The 26,134-nt window shown below is 40.4% G+C and overlaps 1 protein-coding gene across 17 annotated transcripts in view; it reads right to left on the bottom strand.

Moving 5' to 3' along the window:
• Positions 1-26,134, bottom strand: part of LOC110990254 (uncharacterized) — a 161,358-nt gene that overhangs the window by 92,464 nt on the left and 42,760 nt on the right. For all 17 annotated transcript variants that reach the window (XM_087147982.1, XM_087147989.1, XM_087147988.1 and 14 more), the window contains exons 38-67: positions 25,999-26,034; positions 25,153-25,611; positions 24,759-24,794; positions 23,915-24,373; positions 23,521-23,556; positions 22,676-23,134; positions 22,298-22,333; positions 21,565-21,719; positions 20,681-20,776; positions 20,201-20,261; positions 19,635-19,676; positions 18,948-19,135; positions 18,439-18,543; positions 16,743-16,785; positions 16,319-16,404; positions 16,019-16,120; positions 14,939-15,017; positions 14,368-14,561; positions 13,509-13,656; positions 12,977-13,020; positions 12,477-12,587; positions 11,769-11,928; positions 11,248-11,301; positions 10,367-10,393; positions 9,674-9,888; positions 7,453-7,579; positions 4,838-4,918; positions 4,189-4,587; positions 3,634-3,696; positions 2,990-3,259 (exon numbers count right to left, since the gene is read on the bottom strand). In XM_087147982.1, coding sequence (XP_087004108.1) covers positions 2,990-3,259; positions 3,634-3,696; positions 4,189-4,587; positions 4,838-4,918; positions 7,453-7,579; positions 9,674-9,888; positions 10,367-10,393; positions 11,248-11,301; positions 11,769-11,928; positions 12,477-12,587; positions 12,977-13,020; positions 13,509-13,656; positions 14,368-14,561; positions 14,939-15,017; positions 16,019-16,120; positions 16,319-16,404; positions 16,743-16,785; positions 18,439-18,543; positions 18,948-19,135; positions 19,635-19,676; positions 20,201-20,261; positions 20,681-20,776; positions 21,565-21,719; positions 22,298-22,333; positions 22,676-23,134; positions 23,521-23,556; positions 23,915-24,373; positions 24,759-24,794; positions 25,153-25,611; positions 25,999-26,034 — 4,371 coding nt within the window. The remainder of the gene's footprint in view (positions 1-2,989; positions 3,260-3,633; positions 3,697-4,188; positions 4,588-4,837; positions 4,919-7,452; positions 7,580-9,673; positions 9,889-10,366; positions 10,394-11,247; positions 11,302-11,768; positions 11,929-12,476; positions 12,588-12,976; positions 13,021-13,508; positions 13,657-14,367; positions 14,562-14,938; positions 15,018-16,018; positions 16,121-16,318; positions 16,405-16,742; positions 16,786-18,438; positions 18,544-18,947; positions 19,136-19,634; positions 19,677-20,200; positions 20,262-20,680; positions 20,777-21,564; positions 21,720-22,297; positions 22,334-22,675; positions 23,135-23,520; positions 23,557-23,914; positions 24,374-24,758; positions 24,795-25,152; positions 25,612-25,998; positions 26,035-26,134) is intronic.

Here is a 26,134-nt window from a genome sequence, read left to right as displayed (position 1 = left end):
CAACACTCTCCCTACAGTAATTTAAACTGTACACGAAGAAATAAATCAGGGTCAGTAAACTGCAGTAAAATAAATACTTCAATGGCAAAGCATGATGTAGTAAACAGAGTGGTGTTACTACCTGTATTGCCGTACTCAACTAATAATGTAATATCGAGCAATCATCTCAAAAACTCTACCAATAATTTAATAATGATCAATTATGTTATAAAAATCAACTGAAAAAGAATGAATATTTAAATGGGGGGGCACTTAGCTTTTAATTGAGTTTTCACAGCTGACCCTACCTGTTTAGTGTTGTAACCGTCCTGGCATAGACTTTAATGCCAGAAGTGGTAGCAAAACAATTTTTGCAAGTCCAAGTCAAGTCGGAATTCAATTGTTGAAAGTCTAAGCAAAATCACATGTCATTGGGTCCAGTCACAAGTTAATTAAGTCACAAATTGCGTGACCAGAATGTCAAGTCACGTCAAGTCGAGTCACAAGTCAATTTGGTCGAAACACAAGCGAGTCCCAGGTCTTTTTGTCCAAGAACGAGTCAAGTTGCACGATGAGTGGATTAATGCCACAGCTAAATGATTTAGACGTGGCCTTTGGCAGACAAAATTGAATTGGAAGTAGCGAGCCTAAAAGGCCTATGTGCCCTCACGTCACAAATTCACGTTCGTTTTTGCTTCCACCCGGAGTATGAACCAGCCTTTAAGCTGATTATTTTAAGAACGCAAGGCATTAGTTGATAGGCCTAATTTCATCAAATTTGTATGGGTTCGATCATGGAGGTAGTAGTTCTCTGACTTGCCTGGTTAACAAGTCGTAATGAGCAAGTCCGAGTAAGGTCACAAGCAGTGGAGGTGCCAGACCTCGGTGGCTGCCGGTGCAAGTGTGGGGCAAGGCAAAATCGTTTGGGTGCAAACGATCCTTCATTTTTCGTGGTTTATGATGTGGAGTCTTAAAAGGAAAAGGTTTATTGCCCCGTCGTAATAGTGACAAAGGTTTTGTAGGTGCAAAAGTGGGTGCAAACGGCTTTACAGTGGGAGCATTTGCACCCACATGACACCGAGTTGCGTCGCCACTGATCAGAAATAAGAAAAAAAGATAGAAGTGAAGTCTCGAATCACAAAATAGCGACTCCAGTCCAAGTCAAGTGACTCCAGTCCACAAGTGCAACCGTTGGCTAAGTGCTTATCCCAAGGTGCACGTATTACTTTAATCGTCGCGCTGACATTAGCACGTTTAATACCTTTTATTTAATTCCTTATTTGTTTTTCACACTGAAAGCAAGTACATTCCAGCAGTGGATGTATATTTAGCAAAACTAGAAGTAACGATATAATAATGAAAAATCTGAAAGTGCACTCTTTACGTGCGTGTACCTAGAATGTTCCACAGCCATTCAGATTGAAACCATGTGCATTTTAGGCAGGAATGTGTAGGTCATGAAAGTACAAACCTTACGTTAAAACGATTCTGTGTCACATGACACACCCTTAGGTAATCCAGCGGTACACAAAAGAAAGTTTTGAAATTTCTTCTTGTAAGTTATCCCTTAGTGGTCCATTCCCTTTATTTTGCCTGCGCAGGACCAACTTTCCTACTAAATGCTTTTAAAGGGCATTCCAATAAATAGACACCCATACTTGTACATACCCTCCATCTAATCGGTACCCGCGATGCATCAGGCGCAATTGTTGTATGGACGTGCCCTTCCTTGTGCACACATTTTGGTAACAAGGCTTTTAAACACGACAGAAAAAAAATTGCTAGGTTCTTGTTGGTAATTGAAAATTTGTGACGTCGTCACAATAGCGCCAAAGTTGTTTTTGCCCATTTCGATCAAGGCTCCAAGTATTTAGTCCAAGTTTTCTTCTTTTTTAAAGAAAACAAACAAAGTTGTGCCAAGACTGAAAAAAATATGCATTCAACTACGTAGAATTCGCAACCCCCCCAAAAAAAAGACAAATCTAGTTAGATTTTGTCATTACTGGTCTCTTTGTTCCTGTGATATCGGTCAGCCTTTGGTTATTACACCATCTACCATTTTCATTACATTATTGGTCGTAGGGGTTATTACTTTAGGCGTCGATTTTTACTACATTATCAGCTGGAACTTTTCTTGGTCGATTTTAATACATTATAGATCGGTATTATCGGACAATTACTGTGTTGTCGGATGCAACAAATGTGCCGTTCGTGTGAGTTACACTAAGCAGATTGAACCTGTCACAAAGAATGCTTCCTAAGATTACTGGGTAAAGCTGAGTGCAGTGGAGTATCTTCTGGAGGGCACTATTCGTGTGACGTTTGAGCAGATTTAAGGTGACACATAGGCAGATATTATTAATAACCCGTCTGGGACGGTCCACTCAACTTCTAATAGTAAAAGTAACGTGTACCTTCCGGGTTCACCCTTGTATTAAGACCAGAAGTATGTCCGCCTAGCTCATTAATAAAAGTTATACGCTCAAAACATTCTATATTAGAGGATCCTGAGAGCCAAGGAACTGGGGAATCAAAGAAATATGACACTGAACCTCTGGGCCGGACTCATGGCTTCCAATTCTGAGCAATTTGGATGCAATCGGGTCTGAAAGTGGCACTGTTTGTGCCATTTTGGAGAGAGATGCATTTTCAAAATGGCTACTTTCCCGGGCAGTGAAATTTCTTGCATTTAGGCGTGGTCTGCTTTGGGAGAGAATTTCTCAAAAAATTATTCGTCGACCCACTAAGCATTCAAAGGAAAACGAAGAGGACATTTAACACTGCGGTCCATGGGAATTTATTTGTAAGGGTGCACCCTTCCCTTCTCAACACTTCACAATTTTGTGCAAGCAAACTTTTAACAAGACCGCCCTCTGTTGACTTGTATTTCTGAGGTTACTTTTTGCTGCTGTTGACCTTGCTGAATGAGTAAAGCTCACACCCTCCAAATTCTAATCTTTGATGCCTGTGAGTTTGCTTCAGCTGGGTCGTATAATAGGTTAGGACTCACCGTGTGTAGTGCTGCTAATAGTGGTAGTTGGTGGCTGTGTTGTTGATGGCGGTACTGAAGTCGTGCTGGGTGGACGCGTTGTCTCTGTTGTTGGTGTTGAAATGCATGTTCCTCGAGGTGGGGGACGGGCGCAATAGCCACCTACTCTATGCGTACCCTCGAGGCAGAAGCAACCTTGACAGTTATCTGGAATATCTGGCGGGCAGTTAGGATCTATGATGACGTTGTAGCAATTCACGTCACACTCACACTTCGGACCACAGACAGGCCCTGTGGAGAAAAACAGTCGTCAAAATTATTCGCTGAAAAGAATAAAGTGACGAAAGGAATATCTTTCCCACTGTTCCGCACACTTCAGTGGCACCCCATATCTTTTAACATGAAAAACAGAGTGTATTATTTCAAGTGCAAAAACCGACCTCGAAATTACTTCACAAACTAGCTGTAATGAAACAGTAATTTTCTCATGTTACTTGGCAAGAAAAGGTCGGAGAGTTTGTCTATCGTTTTATACCCAATATGTCTGAAGTACCCTAGAGACATCTCATCCGAAAACTGTTTTATCACTCTATTCTGCGCACACCACCCTACAGAACGAACAAGATTGGTAATCGTTCAGATCCGCCGTTGAAGCATTTACTCACTCGTCACTGTTGTAATTTCAGGGCTTGTTGTTGGAACTGTTGCAGTAGAAACAGTCGTTGAAACTGAAACAAAGAATACAGGTAAATTATAACGTCAATATAAAAGCTTAGTTCATAAATACCCTTTACAGTACAGTTTCCCTATTCCACAACGTGAAACTTGACCATGTATTAACATTTGCCCCCTGAGAAGTGATTATGTCCACTGCTTAAATCCCGCACTGGTGCCTGGATACGCGACAATTTAGTCGATTCTGATTGGTTTAAAGTCTGGCTCAGGAGACTGGACGCGACTAATGCCCGGGCCGCAGGCGAGTCCTGATAATAGAATTAAAGCTTCAAGCAGCAGAATTAGGTCAATCGTAAGACACGCTGTATTCACAGAAATGGGTGAAAAGTGGGACAGATGTATAACGTCTCTTTTCAGTTCTTTCGACAGACTTTGACGAGCGAAACATTTACCTCAAACATTCTCCAAAAACAGTTCTCCAGATACTTTTTTGAGACAAAGGGTTTATTCGTTATTTTCTGTAAGTGAAGGTTACGTGCACATACCCTTTTCAGCGCATCCGAACACCTTGACAGTTTGCGAGTCTGAGTTCTGGAATATTATCTTGATGGAACGCACATTGGTCACCTCTGGCTCCACTGGTATATCAAGTCTTTCCCCGGAATTCACCAATTTAGGCCGTCCAGCAAACAAATACAAATCCACCTCATCGGGGTTCGAACCAAACGTCACTCCCACTTTAACTAGCAAGGGATTCCCCGAGCTGGTTGTAAACTCCAGCTGGTTTATCCGAGTAGGTTCGGAGAACGCTATAATCAACTTAGGACCAAATTCTCCAGTAGATGTAAAAGGCTCATCGGGTGGAAGTATATCCGAAGGGTTGTTGGAGTCAAACCGAGAAACAGTCAAATCAGAAATACTGTCCATGTCATCGTAGCAGTACACTGAAGCATTGAAATATAAAAGGATTTACGGCATGCATTTATATTAATACAATAATACTTCATATGGGTTTCGAGTTGGTTGCTCCAAATTACATCCGATTGTTTGGTATTAATTACTTTATGTTTGCTTTTTTTCCAACCTTTTTAAGATCCTCTACTTGTTCGCAGAGTGTTACTGAAAATTAGGCAGGAGAAACAATGGAGCCCACTGGCGGGGAAAATTTGCTGGGAAAATATAACGCTACTTTACCCGGGGTTACGGTTGTTACAACTTCTGTAGTGACTGTAGTTACTTCGCCTTCAGTTGTGGAAATAGCTGTGGTCCTCGTAGCTGTGAAATGATTTACGATGAAATTATCGGTAATGATATCTTGCTGAAAGTTTGTTTGTTTTTTTTGTCTTTTTCTAATTTTCGATTAGGAGTGTGTAAATGATCAAGATTAAATATCAAGTAATGCGTTCATCTTACATCTCAAAAATGGTGTCAGCAAATACTGTCCATTCAAAAACTGTATGGTATTTAAATATGAAGAGCACATTCTTTGCTTAATAGCGATGTTTTAGCTAATGTTTTCTGATATCCAGACGTATACCCTGTAAGCATGAACATTTCTAAATTTTGCGCAGTTCTAACTTAATCACAAGACCAATTTGGAATATTTTATAAATTTAGGGGCCGACGTGTGACTTTTTTCGAGGACAGAGCTATCCAGACGATAGCCGATGTACACTCCTTTCTCCGGCCTCTGAACTGCGTGTGACAGCGTACATTTGAAGATGTTGAAGAGGACCGGAGACAGGACAAAGCCCTGCTTCACGCCGTTGATAATCTTGAAAGCTTTTATCTCATCTCTTCCAGAGAGTACATATTCGGTCATGTCATCTGGAAGGAGCTGAATCATCTTCACAAACATTTGTGGGGAACGGATGCGCTGTCCAAAGTGTTTTCCTATTGACCGTGTCAAAAGCCTAGGTGGGGTCGATGAAGACTGTTTAGAAAGGCATTTTTGTGCTAGATGCATTTTGTTTGGAACCGTCTCACGGTCAAAATCATGTCCACACCGGCTGTGTTGTAGGGGGCTCTGATTGTCTTGGGCCGGTTTATGTTCGGCGGGGGGGATGCGTAATGTCATGACAGCCCTGACCAGTCTATGGTCGGTCCAGCACTCAGCACCTCTAATGGCACGAGTCACCCGAACATCTTTGACGTATTGTTGGCGTACAGTGATAAAGTCTATCATGTGCCAGTGTGTCGACCTAGGGTGCATCCGGGTTGTCTTGTAGTTGTCTGCCATCCTAAACAAGGTGTTGGCGATACAGAGTCTGTGTTCCGCGCATTTACTGGGAATGCGCAGGCCATTGGCACTAAGCTTTCCAACTCATCTCCCGAGCACTCCGTTCAAGCTGTCATGGCCTCTCCCTACTCGAGCGTTGAAATCGCTGAGGATGACAAGCTTTTCATTTGAAGGGTTGTTTTGATGATTCATCTGGGCTTGTGAGCGTAGGTGCGTAAGCACTTACGATGGTGAGGTATCTGGTCTTGCTCAGGTGGACCCTTACATTCACGAAGCGTTCACTAATCCCAACGGGGAGTACATAAATGCTTTTGAGCAGTGATGTCCTGATGGGCAAACCCTACGTCGTGTTTCCTGTCTTCAGCTTGAGCAATTCCTTTCCAGAAGAACGTGTCACCTCCACCTTCTTCTTGGAGTGAGCCTTAATTAGCGACCCGTGTATGTTTCCACGCGGTAACGCTGAAGTTCCCTGGTTACGAAGGCGTTCGGGTCTGGTGGTGTTGTCCCACTCTAGTAATGTCCAAACATTCTAAGATCTCAGGAGTTGTTGGGTTTTTTTCTGTTTTGGGGCTTTGCTTTTGCTTATTCGGCTGCTAGTGGATGACTTGAAGGGCAAGCATTTCTTTGAGGCACCTTTTTTGGATGGTGTCCTAAAGAGGCTGACAGACTGTCCTGTTGCCCTAGGTTCATGAGGCAGAACGACCACTGGCCCAACAGCCGCCTATTTGCAGGCTTGTGACTACAACTTCCAGTTGTCACCGCCACCAGTTGCTTCGCCACGTGCCCATCGCCACAGGTCTTGTAAAAGTGTGACAGATCGGTCATGAATTGATGGATTTCCATGACAGACCTGTGCAGAAAAATTTCACAGTAGGAGAATCGCTTCACTGGGGTTATTCCACTGATCCAATATCACTGGAAACCGTTACAGCCGAAGACTTCCAGGCTGCAGTAGATGGCCAGAACTTCACGTCCATGCCATGATGCGCTCCACAGCACTTGCTGGTACCGCCTTCACAGCCATTTGATCAAATAAGGATCTCCTCCACCCGTTCCACCGACAGACAGACTTCACTGTAGTAGGGCTGACAAACCCAGAAACTTATCGAGGGTTTCACAACTATAGGCTCCCCTCACCTGGTTTAGCCGGCCCGCCACGCCGTTTCTTCCAGGGTGTGGCCGGACATGGCAGGCTCGCGTACTAAAGGCACTACCTAACCCTGACACCCCACTACCTAACCCTGACACTCCATACACTCCATTACTTAAACTATTGTCACTCTGGGGCAGGTGTACTTTGCATCGATTAATCTCTCTTCATAATTAATGAATGTGTTTTGAACTTGCAAATCATACGCTAGATGTATCAGGAACCCAAGTGATGTTAAAAAAGGAGATTTCAACGGAGATGCTGACGGTGCTATGTAATGAAACATGCTGGGGATGGAGAGTAACCCTGTTTTGATAAATTCCATTTTATTTGCACTTTTTTTTGGGGGGGACAAGTTATATATGGAAAGATTTTGAAATTGACAACATAGCCTAAGCTTCAACATAGCAATGTTTGTACTTGTGGTTGTAGGTACTGCGGTAGTCGCCCGGCAACCTGGAGAGGTAGTGTCGGGGTAGCACGTGATATTGTTGAACTTGCATCTGCATTTTTCACAATCTTTACTGCTGTTCCATTCCTCTTCAGGCTGTCTCAGAGAAAAAAGACAATTGGAAAGTGATCATCGTTATATGATATTTTTTTCAACACAATTACAGCTTATAATTCGGCTAAACACCTTGTCACAAGGAGGAAATATGTGAGCATGTTGTCCCAATATTAAAGACTTCCTGTTCCTAAGAGTTTTTAAATTGCACATCTTGTGTACAATATTTTAGGGGGAATACGAGCAGGTTATCGGTGTGAGGTCAAGGACACACACTCTGAGCTTGACAATCTTTGGTGTAGTTTGTGTGCAGTAGCCGTTTAGCAAAACTACTGTAAATAATAGGGAAATTGATCATTCACAACAAGTGGTCCCCGTCTGTGGAATAGGCTACCAGCAGCAATTTCATATCAATTGCTTTAAAATTTTAAACTTAAAAACAAATTAAAAACTCATTTTTTACACATTCATTTCTACAAACTTATTGATGGTTTTATTTTTTCTGGGCTAACTTGTGAATTTTTCATTGTACAACGCCTTCTGATGTCTGTGACTTGGCACGAATATTTTAAATAATGTTATTATTTATAATATTATTATCTGCTTCGGGCCTGATATGTAAGGTTTTTAATCATCTATAAAGGAACAAAATGGTTTTAAAAAGAAAATTGTCTGTTCTGGGTGTGTTTTTACGTGTATTTCTATGCGGGAGAGGCACGCATGCTTACGCGCACACAGTTGAGAAAGTACAACGATAGCCGTCCTTTCGAGAAAACGATAAACCAGTCATCGACCATCTTTTGTGCCTTTGAGGACAATATTTTTGTATGTGTTCAAAGGGCAGTCATGTTCATGTTTCTTCAAAAACAAACGCAAAATGCCCTTGGCATTATTAATTTAGGCCTTATTTAAAATGTTTTGCTTACGAGAGCATTTCAAAATGGTTAGATACAATGTAAAGAATATCGAAAAAAACAAAATTTCATTTTGACATCCCTGTCCCATCGTGAAAACATTGACGAATTGGAGGGTAGGAATATTTAGATATATATTTTAAAGAAATTTCAGTATCCTTGAAAAAAGACGGAGAGAAACCGTAGCACTTAGCTAAACCCTCCATATGGCCTGCGTCGACCTTTAATTTTTTTTTCCTTCACTTGATATGCCTATAATTACATAAACCACATGTATATTTAATTTATTCTGTTGTATTGTATTGGAATCTTCCGGCATTATGGAAATCAATGTTGACTGACTGACCGACTGACCTACTGACCGACCAGCCAACTGACTGAGCTCAATTTGCAGGCACGAAGCTTGCGATTTTCCGCTTGCATTTCACGGGGATCACAAGCAGTAGAGAAAATCAAGGATTACGCGAAGTTAAGAGCCTTGCCGTGAAATACTTTTTAAATTATCGCAATAGACTCTGTGCACGAGTTGGATGTCAACAATGAAAATACAAAAGATGTTAGATGAAGATTATTTGCCTCGAGTTATGTTACGCTAAGTCTCCTCCGAAAATTGCCATGACTTCGCCTACGGCCATACATTGTGGCGTACGCGTACTAATGCCAAAGCTGTAACCAGAAATTTAATATCAAAGAGGGGTAACTGCGCAAATAAGCAGAGACGCTTTGGGCTTGAGTGCGTCCACGGCAAAGGCTCAAGGGAAAACAAATTAGCAGTAGCGTTATATACCTGAGCACACCAGTGCGCAAACGCACCGAGAGCAGCCCAGCTTTTATGGTTGTCATGGGTGTTATCTTAATTTATCCAATACTGTGACAACACCTCTAAGGTTCTGTGGCGTCTCTTAATCAACGCTTGGCAATTTGTCTCTGATGTCTTAAGCAGTACGAAACTTGGCAAAGCATATGTTTGATTATAGGAGGGAATTCAAGGCACTTTAACAGCAGAATACGTTTGGATCATCTCGACCTCTTACATTTTAACTCCATGACCCCATTGCTCTCAAATAAAAGAAAAAACTGACGTCGCATTACATTGACGTCCAATGTCAAATTGAGCAAAACCAAAACATATACATGCAATATCTGAGGTGATAAACAAACAAACTGTCCAAATAAAAAATATAAATAAAACTGAACACCTCAGAAACTCAAAGTTCCTCACCTCCCTCAGTTCACCGCTTTCATCCAGACATTTGCATTCCTTTGGCGGGACGCAAGTAGTACCATTATACACCAATCCAGGACGGCACTCACAGCACGTTTGGGCGACACTGAAGGGATCATCGACGTAATGAAGCTTGTAGCACTTTCCATCTATGCACGCGCGCTCTCGGCAGTCAAGGGAGCAATTAGCTTTTGCTAGTCCAGGAGGGCAATCTGCCATTACATAAATATTTTGCAATCAGTGCTAGACCTTTCTGAGCCATCAACTAAGTTTGCAAGATTAGATTTTAAAATCGCATCTGTCATACTGTTTGCAAAAATGACCTCTTCTCGTCAATATTACGTTTGTGTGTTCGTGCTTTGATTAATATATTAGTACATTTCATCGATAATTACGCTGCAAACAGATGTATTTCTAACGTAGGGGAATACTTTTTAAAATATTGTCTGATTTAATTAGGGATAGATTAATTATTCATGATTTGAAAGAAGAAACTCGATGCTACAAAATATTAAAGTGAGGGAACAAGGAATGACAGTGTAAAGAAATACGTTTTGCGGCGCTACACTCAAAAGCCCAAATCTGCTATTTCAAATCAACAAATAAAGTATCTGATCCTTGTGTGCAATACCCTTGCGAAATGTTAGGCTCTAGGCTATTATCTGTTATCAAATGAAATGAGTTTCTTACTTAAACTGGGTGGCGGCGGCGTTGCTCCTAAAGGTAAAAAAAATACAATATTAATCAATTTCGCACGTCATCCAGACCTATTCCCAAGTCGAAAGGGAATAGGGAGGGGTCTAAGTCCTCAAAAGAGACGTGAACGAACGGTTTTGAGCAAAACACTGTTCATCATGTAGAATGGGAAGGTCCAGGTCATTTTTTTTTATTGGATTGCTGAATTTAAAAGGACCTATGAAACAGACGGCATCAGCAAAGCTTGATTAAGTGCGGGGCAAATTTTGGCTGTGCATTCAACTATAAACTGACTTGTAAGCCAGTGGACTATTGTGAGGTGAGAAAGGGGAGTCTGTACACTTTAAACATCTACGCCTTCAAAGTTACATCAAAACCGGCTTGTTGCCTTCTCACTAACGCGCAGAATATCTGCTTGATCAAAAGCTACATGCAGAAAAGATGCAGTAGCCTCCCCCGCAAAAGTGGTTGAGAAATCCACTGCTTTGATTTATGTAGTAATTGTAATCAGAATTTTAAAATTTCTCCTATTCATAAAGGATGGAGAAATCCCTCGGGCAATGTCTGTAAATGACTTCCAGCAATAATAACTTGCTACTGTTAGAAGACTAGTGCGCAAAGTATGATGAGCCAGAATTTGTCAACCGTCGGTAAAATCTATTGAAACGTCCTTCTCTCCTCATTATTAGAATCTCATTAATCTAAATTTTGCAAAGGAACAGACAGCAAAGCTTGTGGCGCTAGAGAGACATTAAAATGTCTCTTTCGATCCCAATGTCTTCTGCTGAAGGTAATGGTTCCAATTATAAAATGCCTTCTTGATACCGTGTTTTTACAGTATTTCTTCAAGCAAAATCTTTCACTAGTGAACTTACTGCGTGTTGTAGAGGAAATCTCTGTCGTGGTAGAAGGGGGAGGTGTGGTGGTTGCTGTATTGAGATAAACATTCATTAGCATGAGGAAAGCACTTTTCAATGTAAACGTAATCCAAAAATTTGCAACCGTGAAAACGACGCCACTTTGCGATTCACTTCATGGCCCTACGAAGTACAATATTTTGCACCACAAAGTAAACACGTTTAACGTACACAGCACGGGTCGATTCCAATAGAAACCTATGTTTCAGGACCATGTTCAAATTGAGCCCGTTACAATATCCAATACTGAGCCCCCCTATGTCTGATTTTAAAAAATGTTTTCTACACGATCTAAGGCCGTTGATGCATAGTCGAAGAACTTTCTTTTGAACGACTAGAACGTAAGTGAAGGGGGTGAAGGAGGTCATTGTTGTTGAAAGATACATTTTAGAACAACCAAACTAAAACTTTCCGTGGTAAATGTGATTTTGTCTGTCTGCTGTGAATCAATGGCCTTAATTCAGATACAATGAACATACCACAATTCTCTTCGTCACTTCCATCGGGGCAGTCCTCTTTCCCATCACACACCCACACAATAGGGACACAGTAGCTGGAGTTACACATATGTTCCCCCGGACAAATATCTGGGACACACTTTGGACAGCAATCGCCCTCATCGTGGACTATCTTGTATCCCTACAGGTACAAAATGGAAAAAAAAACGTGTGGTGAAAACTGTCAGTTTGGAGGTAATTTGCAATGAACAAATAATAAATAAGATAACAATTGCTATTGACAATATAACCTTGCTCCACCGAGCAGCGTAGCAAGTGGTAATAAGCCCACAGTGTGGACTTTTGCAGATATAGAAAAACCATCGATGCACGGGAGACACAGAACCGACAAACAACTCTAGGGGCTGAGATTCGAATAAATGAAAGAGGCCTGCGCTTTATGCAGAAGTAGCCAACCCATCCACCCACTGTGTGTCATGGAGTGCACTTCGAAATCCAGACACTACAAGTATACGTGAGCGTTGTTTTTTGTCGACACCCGTCCGCATCTTTTGAGTAAAATGTACCGTATAAGGGTGGCTGCATTTTGGCACTTCAGAATCAAAATATCCTAATTATTGTTGACCTATTTCTGGGACCTGTCCTTGCAATCTGTTTTGAACGGCCAACCTGAACTAGCCAGCATCCTGTTACACGCAACAGAAAATAATTCCTGAGAAATGTACGCACCTCTGGGCAGACAAGTTCTCCGCAATCGATTTGAATACACTTGAGATACAGCTCATTCGGCCTCTGCTTACACGAGCATTGGTTGCATTCGTCATGCCAAGTTTCGTTCACCTTTGGATGGAAAGCGATGGAGAGGGTTTGTCTTTGTATCCAACTTATGTGCAGCGAATTGTACATATAACGAAAAATCTGTCCTTTATTTTGTTTTCTACATACTATAACCACGAGTGAAACACAGGTACAAAGTTGATACAAATGTAGAACTATGTGCAGTGCAATAGGACGGTTTCAGAAAATTAAACCAGTAGCAACTAAAGAGGTGGCACAACGGAACACCAAAAATGCCCCTGGAGAGAAAAGAGCTGGCTTGTATATAATACACATGTTCATTCTTTTTTTTTTTATTGAGACTCATTCCGCACTCATTCCGAGTCAAATGCCGTGTATGTCAGACAAGAATAAACAGCGTGGAAAACAATACTTGAAGTGGTATTGATTACCTTATGGCAGCTCCCGTCCAATTCATAATAACACCCGATACACTCTAAACAGGGAAAAAGATCACACTGATAGGCTTGCAATATTTCAAATGAAGTTTTCAAAGAGAATGCTATCACAACCTATCTATCTGAGGATAAATCAATAATGCAACTCAAAGGTTGGATATAAAAGATTTTCATTATAACATCAGTCTGAACTATTGGCGCTGCGTTTCTCATACCAGCTATAGAATGTGTGGTATTTTAATCTGTACATGAATGCGAAAATACCCGTGAAAGAATTAGTGCTTGCTAAATTAGTCAGTAATGTGCTCTCCGATTTAAATGCTGGAAAACGTAACGACATTGCATTCCTCCTGTTTTGTATAAAATCCTTTTGAGCATTTTACAGGTGTATCAATTTCTGTGTGTCTTTGTGATTTCTGAAACTGAAATTCTAAGCTCAGCACAATCATTTGAAATAGCTACTTTAATGAGTAAATAAATTGATCTCTAAGGATAACGTGTTTCAAAAATTTAACACCGAACGTACTTGGTGTACAGTAGCAGCAGGTATCATTTTCTGGATTTACTAGCACTTCATCTGGTTGGCAAGTCAAGTCACACCGTTTTTGGCAACGTATTTCCCTGTTGATGCACGTACAATTGATGCAAGAGCTCTCGATCCATTCGTCTCCGTTCTATAATGGGGAAACGAAAAAAGTCCATTTGTTTGCAAGCAAAAAATCCATACACAAGATTCAGTATGTTCTGGAGGAGTATCAAGCAAGCGAGGAAGGAGGCTGATTACTCTGGGGACGTGTCTTAATTTTTCAAGACTGAAAGTACCAACACTTTAGAAATGGTATTATAGCTATTGTAGCATCCCATTGTTAATGTAGATGAGGCACTTCATTGTTATTAACGCGGAGAAAAAACACTCAAAAATTAAGTTCTTTCACTTTAACAGGTACATGTAGTTCCAAAGTGAAATTTCGACCGGATAATTGCCTGGAATAGAGGTTGGCATGCATATATCCTTTTTCTGACGGAAAAAGGTATCCCATGCTTGAGGCTGGTTTATACATGCCAAGGAGACGATCGCGGCAGTGACCAAATATTTGTGCAAAAATTTTCTACGCAACCTAATTCTGCTGCCAATGAAAACGTCCCAATCGGTGAATTTGCCTCCGTGTTCGCTTAAAGGATAAACTGGTCCTTATACTTTGAAGTAAAACTATGTTAGGCCACAGGGATGTAAAGATTAAAATCTCTGAGGACTGTCAGTCACGCCAGTGTCGAGAGAGACACTCATCATGTCCGAGATTGACTGGATACTTACTTTGACGGCATTTGAATAAAAAACTAGTTGCGATTTGTTTTATATTAGAACAGATAGCATTTCGTCTCACCTCGTGGCTACTCCCTTGGTTGTCCACACACGGGCAGTCAGTTTTGTTGACACACTCACCCGGAGTCTTCTCGACCAATCCAGCGGGACAAACACATTCGTACTGGCAACCGTGAGAAGTACAGTTGAGGCCCAAATCGGCGCATGTCCGCACACAACTACACTGCTCTCGGTACACGTAAGGCTCGAAGCACACTTAAAATAATCACAAGGAAGACACTTTACGTGATTACTTCCAGCAGAGTCAGTTTTATGTATGTGCTAACCGCACAACTTAAAGCATTGAATACAAGATTTACGCTTGTGCACTACGCACAACGAAGAAGTTTCTTATTTGCTTTTCGGTATTCTTTGCTAATGCTAAACAAAGCCATGGAAGTGGAAGCAGATGCGGCAATTAGAATTCTGTACAAACAAATACCTTACAAGATTATTCTCGACAAAAGAATGGTATTGATATTAACAAACAACTCATGTTTGTTGTGCTTATTTCTCAGTGACATTATCAAGTTTCACTCCTCCCTAGGCCACATATTTGGCGGGCCCACCAAAAAAAAGCGTGTGGCATTTACCTGGGGAGGTCATGGTTGGCGTTACTGTCGGTAATGGTCGGCATTCACAACAGTCATCAGTTAAATGAAGGTAGTAATTCTGTCATCAAAGGCACAAACACTACATTGAGACCTTTAGAAGCAGACTTGAAGAGGCCGGGAAAGGACGATTTCCCAACCTTTACTGCAGAAAGCAATTTTACATGGATGCATGCAGAATGATTCTACGACCGTTTGGACTTCCTATACTGCAATCTGAATTCTTCGATTAGCAAAGAAGAAATAGGTAAGCATGGCGTTATTCAGCCTTTTCGGGAGGAACCTTTATATCACATTATTCAATTTCTTTGGCATCTACCTTATTTTAACCCCTCCAACCTTAAAAGTCCTGTAGCATTTGCATGTGACGAGGCAGCCCTACAGTAAATTTTTGCCGCATAATTTTAAAGGAGTCTATGTAATTTATTTTTTAACAAACTCCTGAAAATGAACCTTTGTGTCTGAGTTGACAATACTTGTTTGCAGTCTAGCTATTTTCAAGGCTGGTTTTTCGGTGCATTTTTGTTTTCATGGTAACAATATTTCATTTTCACGAGCAAAGCTCCGAACATTAAGCTTACTTTTGTGCATGAAAGAAATGGTGTAATTGGTGATATTTTGATAAATGTCATGTTCTTTGGAGATTCATTGTTGTGAAAGTGCATCAGCAATAAACTAATGAGCAACCCTTTCTAAGAAATTCTTTCAATATGAAGAAAATATATAGAATATATATATTTTATCAATATAAAGAAATATTCTCTCAATATAAAGAAAACCCTGCTATTAAAAAATATGATGTCCTCTCTGACCGGTATCGCCGCAGAAGTGATTGCACTTCTCCGAAAAAACGCGAAGAATCTTTCCTTTAGACGAAAAATGCACTCGTCAACACGTAACCGAATAGGGAGGTAATATAATTTTCACACAAAGAAGAGAAGTATCAAATTTCCAAAGGAGTATTCAAGAAAACATTAGAAAACATGGACACTGAGACTCTTTAAACTGGTATAAAAATTGACATGAGCAAGCGAATAATTAAAATATATTTAATAAACATACGTCAGTACAGTTTTCGATGTTACAGTGTCCCCTTTGACAGTCCAAACCATCAGGTTTGCAGTAGCATACTTCACAATCGCCGCGATAAACTTCTTCGTTCAGCTGAAACAAATAATGTAGACAAAGAGACTTAAATTTTTGAAGGAATGTGAGATATGTCTTTCGAGTCTTATCTGCCTAATACTATGATGCCTTTGTAAAGAAACAACAGTCACAAGAAAGATTACTGACTTTGTCAAACAACTTTTTTTTTTAATTAATATGGTGTTTACATTAAAAATGATAATACTTGATTCACACCCCAATATATTTATCCAGCTCCTGAACGTAGCATCCTGGAAACACTGTAGTCTGAACAGGTGTGGTATGTACAGGTGTCGTCGATACTGCAAAAACGAGTAAGAAAATTGATTTGTCAATTACTGCAATCAGCTAATTCAATTGACATGCTGATTATGTAGCCAAGGTCAATTTGACAGACAATCTTATTATGGTGACCAACATGCTGGTGAATAAGCAAACACTTTTTCAGAAACTGTGCAACAGAACAGCATATAGCTTCATATCCCTTGTTACTAAATACCTTTAAGGTATGGACAAATGCTGGATGAATGTTTAAACCACTAGGTTAAAAAGCACGAGCCTTCATGTGAGAAAAAGAATCGACACTATAAATGTTGTTCTTGATTTCATTCTATTCCCACTGGTGTAAACCTATCCCTACCTGGACAATAAGGACAACACTCGCCATCAGGAGTAATGGGATTCTAAAAAGAAAGCAATATAGTATCATGGTGAATACTTCTTGAAGACCCGTTTTACATGATCCAACACAAGATTTATGGTCTTCTTAATTGACTTCCATCCATGCTGCGGAAACATGTGGCCAAAAAAAATTATCCGAATTTTGTTACTGCCGTTTGTCTACATCCAGTTCCAGTTACCATTTTGGTTTGGAAAAGTACACTGGCAACGTAGACTTTATGCCGTAGCATATGAATATGAATAAAAACAGCCTTTATGCACAAAAAATGGTGGGATTGGTAATATTTTGATACATTTGTTGGGATTCATTGCTGTGGAAGTGCGTAAGCAATAAACTCATGAGCAGCCCTCGTCAAGAAATTCTTTCCAAATAAAGGAAATATGTGGAATATATATATTATATCAGTATAAGGAAATGTTCTTTCAATATACGGAAAATCCTATTATAAAAAAAGGTGTACTCTCTTATTGGCATCATTGGCATCACTACAAAAGTGATAGCAGTTGTCCGAAAAAGCAGGGAAAAACTTTTCTTTGACGAAAAATGCACTCGTCAACACTTGACCGAAACGTAAAAAAAGTATGACATTTCCAAAGGAATATGCCAGAAATCTTTACCCACTGGCACCGTAGACTTTACGCTTAAGCATTCAATTACCGTTTCCGTTAGTCATTAAATAAAGATTAAGCGCAATCTAATCTGCTTTATGGAACGCGGTCCCCGAAGTGTTAAGGCAATCGTCTCTTACAGCAGTGTTTTACATAGCAACGCTATCTGATAAACAAAACTTGCGACGACCCTAATTATGCAAGCCACCCAAGGCGGTGGCGCACGCTCATTGGCCGGTGAGTCTCACGCTATGCATGTCCATAATATACAATGAGGTTGGTGGAAAGTTTCGTTCATAAACAATGTACGATACGCGATGAGTTCAGTACATGTGCTAGTGACAGCAGCACATTCGCCATTACGTGCAGCCTGTCAGACAACAACATAAATATCCCTCCACTTCCCCAACGACCGCCCTTTGTTGGTTTCTCTTCAGGGGGTTCAGGATTCCTCTGGGTAGGCGTTATTTCCACACAAAAACACTGCATTATATTTAATCATTAACATGTTTACACTTAACTTTAACCTGATTTTTGATAATGACGGTGGAGTAGGAAGGGTTGAAGTTTGTCAAGTTATTGTAAGACTTTCCTGCATTTATATTTTGAGTTATTGTGATCAAAAGGTTAATAGGTAGCTACATTTTGTAAAAATATAGGAGATTTGCACATTAACGATTAATGCTTGTGAGTTTAAACAACGACAGTATAGTGAATTCTTCATGTGATGGAATGCACTATATACTGTGTAATACGTTTCTGGAAAGTTTTAACACGGTACTGTGTTTATTTGGTATTTCATATTGCGACACATGAACGAATAATAAGAAAACAAGATAAAGAAAATATAATTAGAAAATACAATTTAAAGAAGACATGAAGGACTCCTGAACCCAAAGCCGAATTTGCGTCTACAATAACAATGTGCTTTATTTATGTGTTCGGGTACCGTGTGTCCATAAGGCATACGAATAAAAACAGCCTGTCCCTCTCACGATACCGATTTCCATGCCATTCTGATGGAAGAATTAGAACAACCCACTGACCTCGCAAGACACCGTTGGGCAGATCTTTGGATAACAGGAGATTGCATTGTTGAAACAGACACACTCGCTGCATTCTTGATTTGGATCATCCCATTTATCGAAGGGCTAAGAGGGATTTAAATCCAGCCAGGGAACAAAGCAAACGCAAACTTTAAAACTACAGCTATCTTTTAGAATAAAAACAGTGCCTTGACAATTGGGTTTTCATGTGAGAAAAATAACATCAAAATTGTTCCATTTTCTCTTATACAGTCCGTCAAGCATAATTGTGATGTCAAGGAACTTTATCTTATTCATAGGCCCTATATAGTCCGACCATTTCAAAAACTAATATAGAAAACAATGTGAAACAGGAAGATTTATATGTGACTGCTTTAATGGTAACGTCACAAAGGCCCACAATTTCTTGTTGATATGGACTTCGAGAAACAATCCATGAGAATTTGAAATAACACTCAGAGAAACGAGAAAGATAAAGGGCGTGTATAATTTTACAGCCGCAGTCCTACCTTGTGATAACCAGTTTCATCGTAGCAGAGGCACTCGAGTGGTGGGACACAGTGAGTGCCATTGAAAACCTTGGGCGGTTTGCAAGCATTGCAGTAATCTGATCCTGAGTACTCTGGCGGCACTGAACACTGCGCCACATGCATGCAGCATGTTGGTTGATCATCATGATAATATGGATCCCTGCAGACTAGAAGTTAAAAATCTCACATTATGCTGAATATGATTTTTCAACCGGAAGAATGCCCAATCCACGATAAAATTACTTCAGGCCTGATAGAGCTGGACGAAAATGGATTTGCACCGGCAGTTCAATCATTTTGACACCATAATTGTGAAAATCAGATGTACCTCTTTTCCACAAAAGGACAATTTTCTCAGACCAGTTGGCCAAAATGTCAACTTTTCCCATTAAGCTAATGCACGTGGGCTGTCACGTTTGAGGTTATAAACTATAAATGTATAGAGCAAGCAAAAGTTTCGTAGATTTAATTGAAACTTCACAGATGTAGGTGTAGATATAAAAAATATCTGTATAGCTATGTCGGTTCCAAGAAGATCGCGCGTCTGAAAGACAAGTTCTGAGGGTGCCAAATCTATTCCCCCTTCACTCAACTGTGAAATGGCCCCAAAATTGTTGGAGTAATGAGGATTAAGAAAATCAAAGATACGTTTTGATATTTACAAACCTTCTGTTGTGCTTGGGCTTGTCACTGTTGTTGAGACGGGTGCTGAGAAGAGGACAAACAAAATTTATCAAACATATTGTATTTTCAAGAAGTATTTTTGCGTTGGGGAATGTTAATTTATATAATTAATATAAAAAATACATCTTGAAAAAAAAAATCTTGAAAATAGTTCGCAGTACCCGCCGCTTCACCTGACTCGGACCGGCCAGCCGACCCGGCAAGCTCGGTGGTCGAGACGTCTGCACTAGTAAGCAGGAGGTTGTGGGTTCGAGTCCCATCCGAGTAAGCTTGTGACTTTTTTCAAAACCTCTCGGACAAGCACTGAGCACACAGTGTTTATTAATATATACGTTGGGTAAGGGCAAAACCCGTTATATAAACATATTGTACATAACTTTTCATTGCAAAGGTAGCTGCTATTAAAATGGTTTGAAAAAACAGCATTATTGATCGGTACGAGTGTGATTCTGATAGCTAGCTCCAATTTGTACTTAAATTCAAACAAGTTAGGCTTCCAAATGATATCCCTTAAATTTTTATAAGGATGAAATAATATTGACACCTACTTGTGACTGGTACACATTCGCAGCACCTGTCTGTGTTATCGTATTCGACGCGCTGTTCTCCCTGCAACATTACCATTTGGCGGGTTAGCTTGCTTTTATCATGGGTAATTCAATTGCTAAAACTTGGATTACTTCCCCAGTAATTACCAAGCTTTGAATGAAAATTACTTTCAACAGAGTTGGAACATACCGTTGCTTTTTACTTTACTTTCAAAGGGGCAAAAACATATTTTAAGGTTAAGAGATACATATGTATACCTGTGCCCTATTTAGTATCAAGTATCAAGTGTTTTGACCTGAGCGTCTCTCTCACATAATGCGAGCAGCAATGTGACGGATTATGAAATCAAAAGTGTTTGTCGAATGACATTTTTGAGTTCATTAAGACCTGCCATTTCTGCTTATGCAGTCTCTTCTTCAGGACAGAATGTGCTGGGTCACGTAGTTATGTAGAAGTATCTGCAGCATATATTGACTTACCGGCGGGCAATCTTTGTGGCAGTCTTTGTAGCAGTAATACGTGTTGTTTTCACAGACACAAGTTTGGCAGTCATTTGGAATCATTGTTGATCCGGACTAAAGAAACAAATAAATTAAAAAAAAAAAACGCGTTCAGATATTCGTCAACATTCAACACTGGTGAATTTCTTTATGCCGTTGTATGATTTTCTCCTGATCCTGTTTAACGTAGACACAACAAGAACACTGGTTAGCACCACCACCGCCAGGTGAATATACGATTCTATAACAATCAAATTTCACCACAAAGTTGAAATATGGTTATTGAAAAGATCAAAGGTAAAAGCCAACGTACCACAGTGTGATATACGATATGATAAAGTTACTGGAGTTGTCTTTCACACAAAAAAGGGCCAACTATAGGGCTCGATGAAAAAAATGTGGACTTCATGTTTTAATATCCAAATTTACAATCCTCTGGTTCTGACCTGGCGTACTGCCATGTCACTCCAGTAGCAAAAATAAAATCAATAGTAAAAGAGCTTGCTTCAGAAAATTCAAATCGAATACTCACTATAGCAAACCATGGAATAGTGTAGATGCACCCTATCCGACTACGCGCTGCTACTTATAAGTGAGGCCTGTGCAGCAAAATAGCCATGCTCTAACTGGGATGATAATGTTTATCGTATGATGCAATACAGTGGGCAAACTTATAACTGAGGCTTCTCCGAGCCTTCTGCTTGCAAATTTTCTTGACGCTGACTAGCCTCACTTACGAGTGTGCCTGCCACTGTATTGCATGATACAATCATGTATTACCATCACAGTTCTTGCTGGCTATTTTGCTGCACAGGCCTCACTTATAAGTAGCGGTGGGTAGTCGGATCGGGTGGTAGATTTACCTCACAGATTTGTGTCACTGTTGTTACGTAGGGTGTCGTTGTAACCTCAGTAGTTGTTTCCTCAGGAGTTGTGATGATAACTGTGGTTATAACTTCCGTGCTAGTTATCACTACCTCTCTAGTAGTAGTTGGCTGTGCCGAAGTCGGTGGAATGACTAATTGGAAAAAGTGGTAAGAAAAAATATATGTTAGGTTTCTGCAAATTTCACATGACAAGCCAATATCATACGTTATTGCAGTGACATAGCTTCTATTCTGGTGTGAAAAATACAGTGCCACTCTGGTACTTTTTATTAACATGCCTGCAAAATTCCCATCAAAAGGGGGCAAAAACCAAGTTCTCAACTTGTGTCAAAGACTTCCATCAGAATTGACTACCAAAATGTAAAGAACCCTAATTTAAAACACTGAAACATTTACCAGGGAAAGGGCTGATGATGTAGACTTCCATTCTGAAAACTCAATTCGCAACTACCAGGTTTCATTTTTTTAAAATTCATCTGATTTTCCCATTCTATACCTTATTTACTTTAGAGTTCCATGCACTTCCAAATACAGATGCCTTAGAAAAGTAGATGAGCATAATACACAACAGATCTAAGGATAGTCGGTAAAGATACGTAGTTTTAGATTTTAAAGTCAGCTAACACGCCAGCAATGGCTTCTTCATGCACAACTTACTTTATCATTTAGTTTCTAGATTAAATCTACTAAAACAGCAGCAGAAACATACCTGGGGTAGTTGTCGGCGGAACTGATGTCGTAGGAGCTGTGGAAATATCAAACCAAGCACACATGAAGCTCGAGAATACTTTAACTATTCAAATTCTGATATAGATCACAGCCTTTGCGCGTGGCACCGCTTTTGCAACATTTTGGAGAAGAAGAAATCGTCCCAAACGTGCCTAAAGGTAACACTCTTAATAATATTTCTGCCAATACCCATTTCAAGGGTATCAGGGAGTGTTGGTGTACACAATGAGCAAAATCTCTTTGTGTTTTTTCCATATTATATACGAGGAAAGTGAAGAAAATAAAGAATGTCATGGAGCATCTTTCCTCTAATTTAGACTAAATGTACCAGGAATGTCCCCCCAAAATCGAAACTTACCAACATGTTCGCAACCGCTGAATATGACTTTGAAGCCTTCAGCAGGCAGAGGCTCGACGATGTAGACTTCCATTTCCACAACGTATGGTGTGCTGGGTGGAAGTGCAATCTTCAGTCCAGGTATTCCGTAAAATATGTCGGAGCCATCTGATCTCCGTAAGGGAACCAGAGCATCGCTGTCACTAGGCTTGACTTTAAAGGCAACTTTCACCACTTCGGCGCTATCATTGTCCTTGTAGATAGTGACCGACGTTATTTCAGATCTTGGAGTAAAGGTGACTTTCAAGTGTGACCCTGAATACGGGTCAGCCACATTAGGGGGGCTGTTTGGCTTCCAGATATCGTCTGGACTGACAGGGTTTCCAACATCGTCGAATCTCTTCAAGGACACGGGATCGTAATGGTCCAGGTTTTCGTCGCACAATATCTTGGTTGTTGTTTGGACAGTTGTACTGGGAGCTTTGGTAAAAAAAAAAAAAAACAATATTACGGGATAACCAACAAAACTACAAGCATGTATTCACGTGTTACATTCAATCCAATCTACAGTACATCAAGGAAGCTGAATACACGAAAAACACTCAGTGTGCAATAAGCAGTTTTTCGTGTAAACAGAAAGATGCGATTTTGTCCTTCTCTTCTCAACATTAATTATAGAATTCCAGGGACTTCCAATTACAGATGATTTACAAAGGTACTTGAGCAAAATGCACAACTTATCTAAGCCTCTTCCCTGGGGATACGTCCTTTTAGATTTTCCTGGCAGCTAAAACGCCAGCAAAGGCTACTTCATGCACAACTTACTTCATCATTTCATTGCTAATAAAACAGCAGCAGGAACATACCTGGCGTAGTTGTCGGCGGAACTGTTGTCGTAGGGGCTGTGGAAATATCAAACGAAGCAAACATGAAGCTCGAGAATACTTTAACTATTCAAATTCTGATATAGATCACAGCCTTTGCGCGTGGCACTGCTTTTGCAACTTTTTGGAGAAGAAGAAATCGTCCCAAACGTGCCTAAAGGTAACACTCTTAGAAATATTTCTGCCAATACCCATTTCAATAGTATCAGGGAGTGTTGATGTACACAATGAGCAAGATCTGTTTGAGAAACAAACACTTCATGTTTTTTCCTTAGTATATACGAGGAAAGTGAAGAAAATAAAGAATGTCATGGAGCATCTTTCCTCTAATTTGGACTAAATGTACCAGGAATGTCCCCCCAAAATCGAAACTTACCAACATGTTCGCAACCGCTGAATATGACTTTGAAGCCTTCAGCAGGCAGAGGCTCGACGATGTAGACTTCCATTTCCACAACGTATGGTGTGCTGAGTGGAAGTGCAATCTTCAGTCCAGGTATTCCGTAAAATATGTCGGAGCCATCTGATCTCCGTAAGGGAACCAGAGCATCGCTGTCACTAGGCTTGACTTTAAAGGCAACTTTCACCACTTCGGCGCTATCATTGTCCTTGTAGATAGTGACCGACGTTATTTCAGATCTTGGAGTAAAGGTAACTTTCAAGTGTGACCCTGAATACGGGTCAGCCACATTAGGGGGGCTGTTTGGCTTCCAGATATCGTCTGGACTGACAGGGTTTCCAACATCGTCGAATCTCTTCAAGGACACGGGATCGTAATGGTCCAGGTTTTCGTCGCACAATATCTCGGTTGTTGTTTGGACAGTTGTACTGGGAGCTTTGGTAAAAAAAAAAAAAACAATATTACGGGATAACCAACAAAACTACAAGCATGTATTCACGTGTTACATTCAATCCAATCTACAGTACATCAAGGAAGCTGAATACACGAAAAACACTCAGTGTGCAATAAGCAGTTTTTCGTGTAAACAGAAAGATGCGATTTTGTCCTTCTCTTCTCAACATTAATTATAGAATTCCAGGGACTTCCAATTACAGATGATTTACAAAGGTACTTGAGCAAAATGCACAACTTATCTAAGCCTCTTCCCTGGGGATACGTCCTTTTAGATTTTCCTGGCAGCTAAAACGCCAGCAAAGGCTACTTCATGCACAACTTACTTCATCATTTCATTGCTAATAAAACAGCAGCAGGAACATACCTGGCGTAGTTGTCGGCGGAACTGTTGTCGTAGGAGCTGTGGAAATATCAAACGAAGCAAACATGAAGCTCGAGAATACTTTAACTATTCAAATTCTGATATAGATCACAGCCTTTGCGCGTGGCACTGCTTTTGCAACTTTTTGGAGAAGAAGAAATCGTCCCAAACGTGCCTAAAGGTAACACTCTTAGAAATATTTCTGCCAATACCCATTTCAATAGTATCAGGGAGTGTTGATGTACACAATGAGCAAGATCTGTTTGAGAAACAAACACTTCATGTTTTTTCCTTAGTATATACGAGGAAAGTGAAGAAAATAAAGAATGTCATGGAGCATCTTTCCTCTAATTTAGACTAAATGTACCAGGAATGTCCCCCCAAAATCGAAACTTACCAACATGTTCGCAACCGCTGAATATGACTTTGAAGCCTTCAGCAGGCAGAGGCTCGACGATGTAGACTTCTATTTCCACAACGTATGGTGTGCTGGGTGGAAGTGCAATCTTCAGTCCAGGTATTCCGTAAAATATGTTGGAGCCATCTGATCTCCGTAAGGGAACCAGAGCATCGCTGTCACTAGGCTTGACTTTAAAGGCAACTTTCACCACTTCGGCGCTATCATTGTCCTTGTAGATAGTGACCGACGTTATTTCAGATCTTGGAGTAAAGGTAACTTTCAAGTGTGACCCTGAATACGGGTCAGCCACATTAGGGGGGCTGTTTGGCTTCCAGATATCGTCTGGACTGACAGGGTTTCCAACATCGTCGAATCTCTTCAAGGACACGGGATCGTAATGGTCCAGGTTTTCGTCGCACAATATCTTGGTTGTTGTTTGGACAGTTGTACTGGGAGCTTTGGTAAAAAAAAAAACAAAACAATATTACGGGATAACCAGCAAAACTACAAGCACGTATTCACGTGTTACATTCAATCCAATCTACAGTACATCAAGGAAGCTGAATACACGAAAAACACTCAGTGTGCAATAAGCAGTTTTTCGTGTAAAAAGAAAGATGCGATTTTGTCCTTCTCTTCTCAACATTAATTATAGAATTCCAGGGACTTCCAATTACAGATGCTTTACAAAGGTACTTGAGCAAAATGCACAACTTATCTAAGCCTCTTCAGTGGGGATAAGTCCTTTTAGATTTTCCTGGCAGCTAAAACGCCAGCAAAGGCTTCTTCATGCACAACTTACTTCATCATTTCATTGCTAATAAAACAGCAGCAGGAACATACCTGGCGTAGTTGTCGGCGGAACTGTTGTCGTAGGAGCTGTGGAAATATCAAACCAAACACACATGAAGCTCGAGAATACTTTAACTATTCAAATTCTGATATAGATCACAGCCTTTGCGCGTGGCACCGCCTTTGC

This window comes from Acanthaster planci, linkage group LG17 (assembly GCF_054643075.1).
Source record: "Acanthaster planci isolate LZ-2023a linkage group LG17, COTS_SCS, whole genome shotgun sequence".
NCBI lineage: Eukaryota > Metazoa > Echinodermata > Asteroidea > Valvatida > Acanthasteridae > Acanthaster > Acanthaster planci.
The sequence above is the reverse complement of the archived record's forward strand: the minus strand, read 5'-3'. Positions and strand labels throughout refer to the sequence as shown.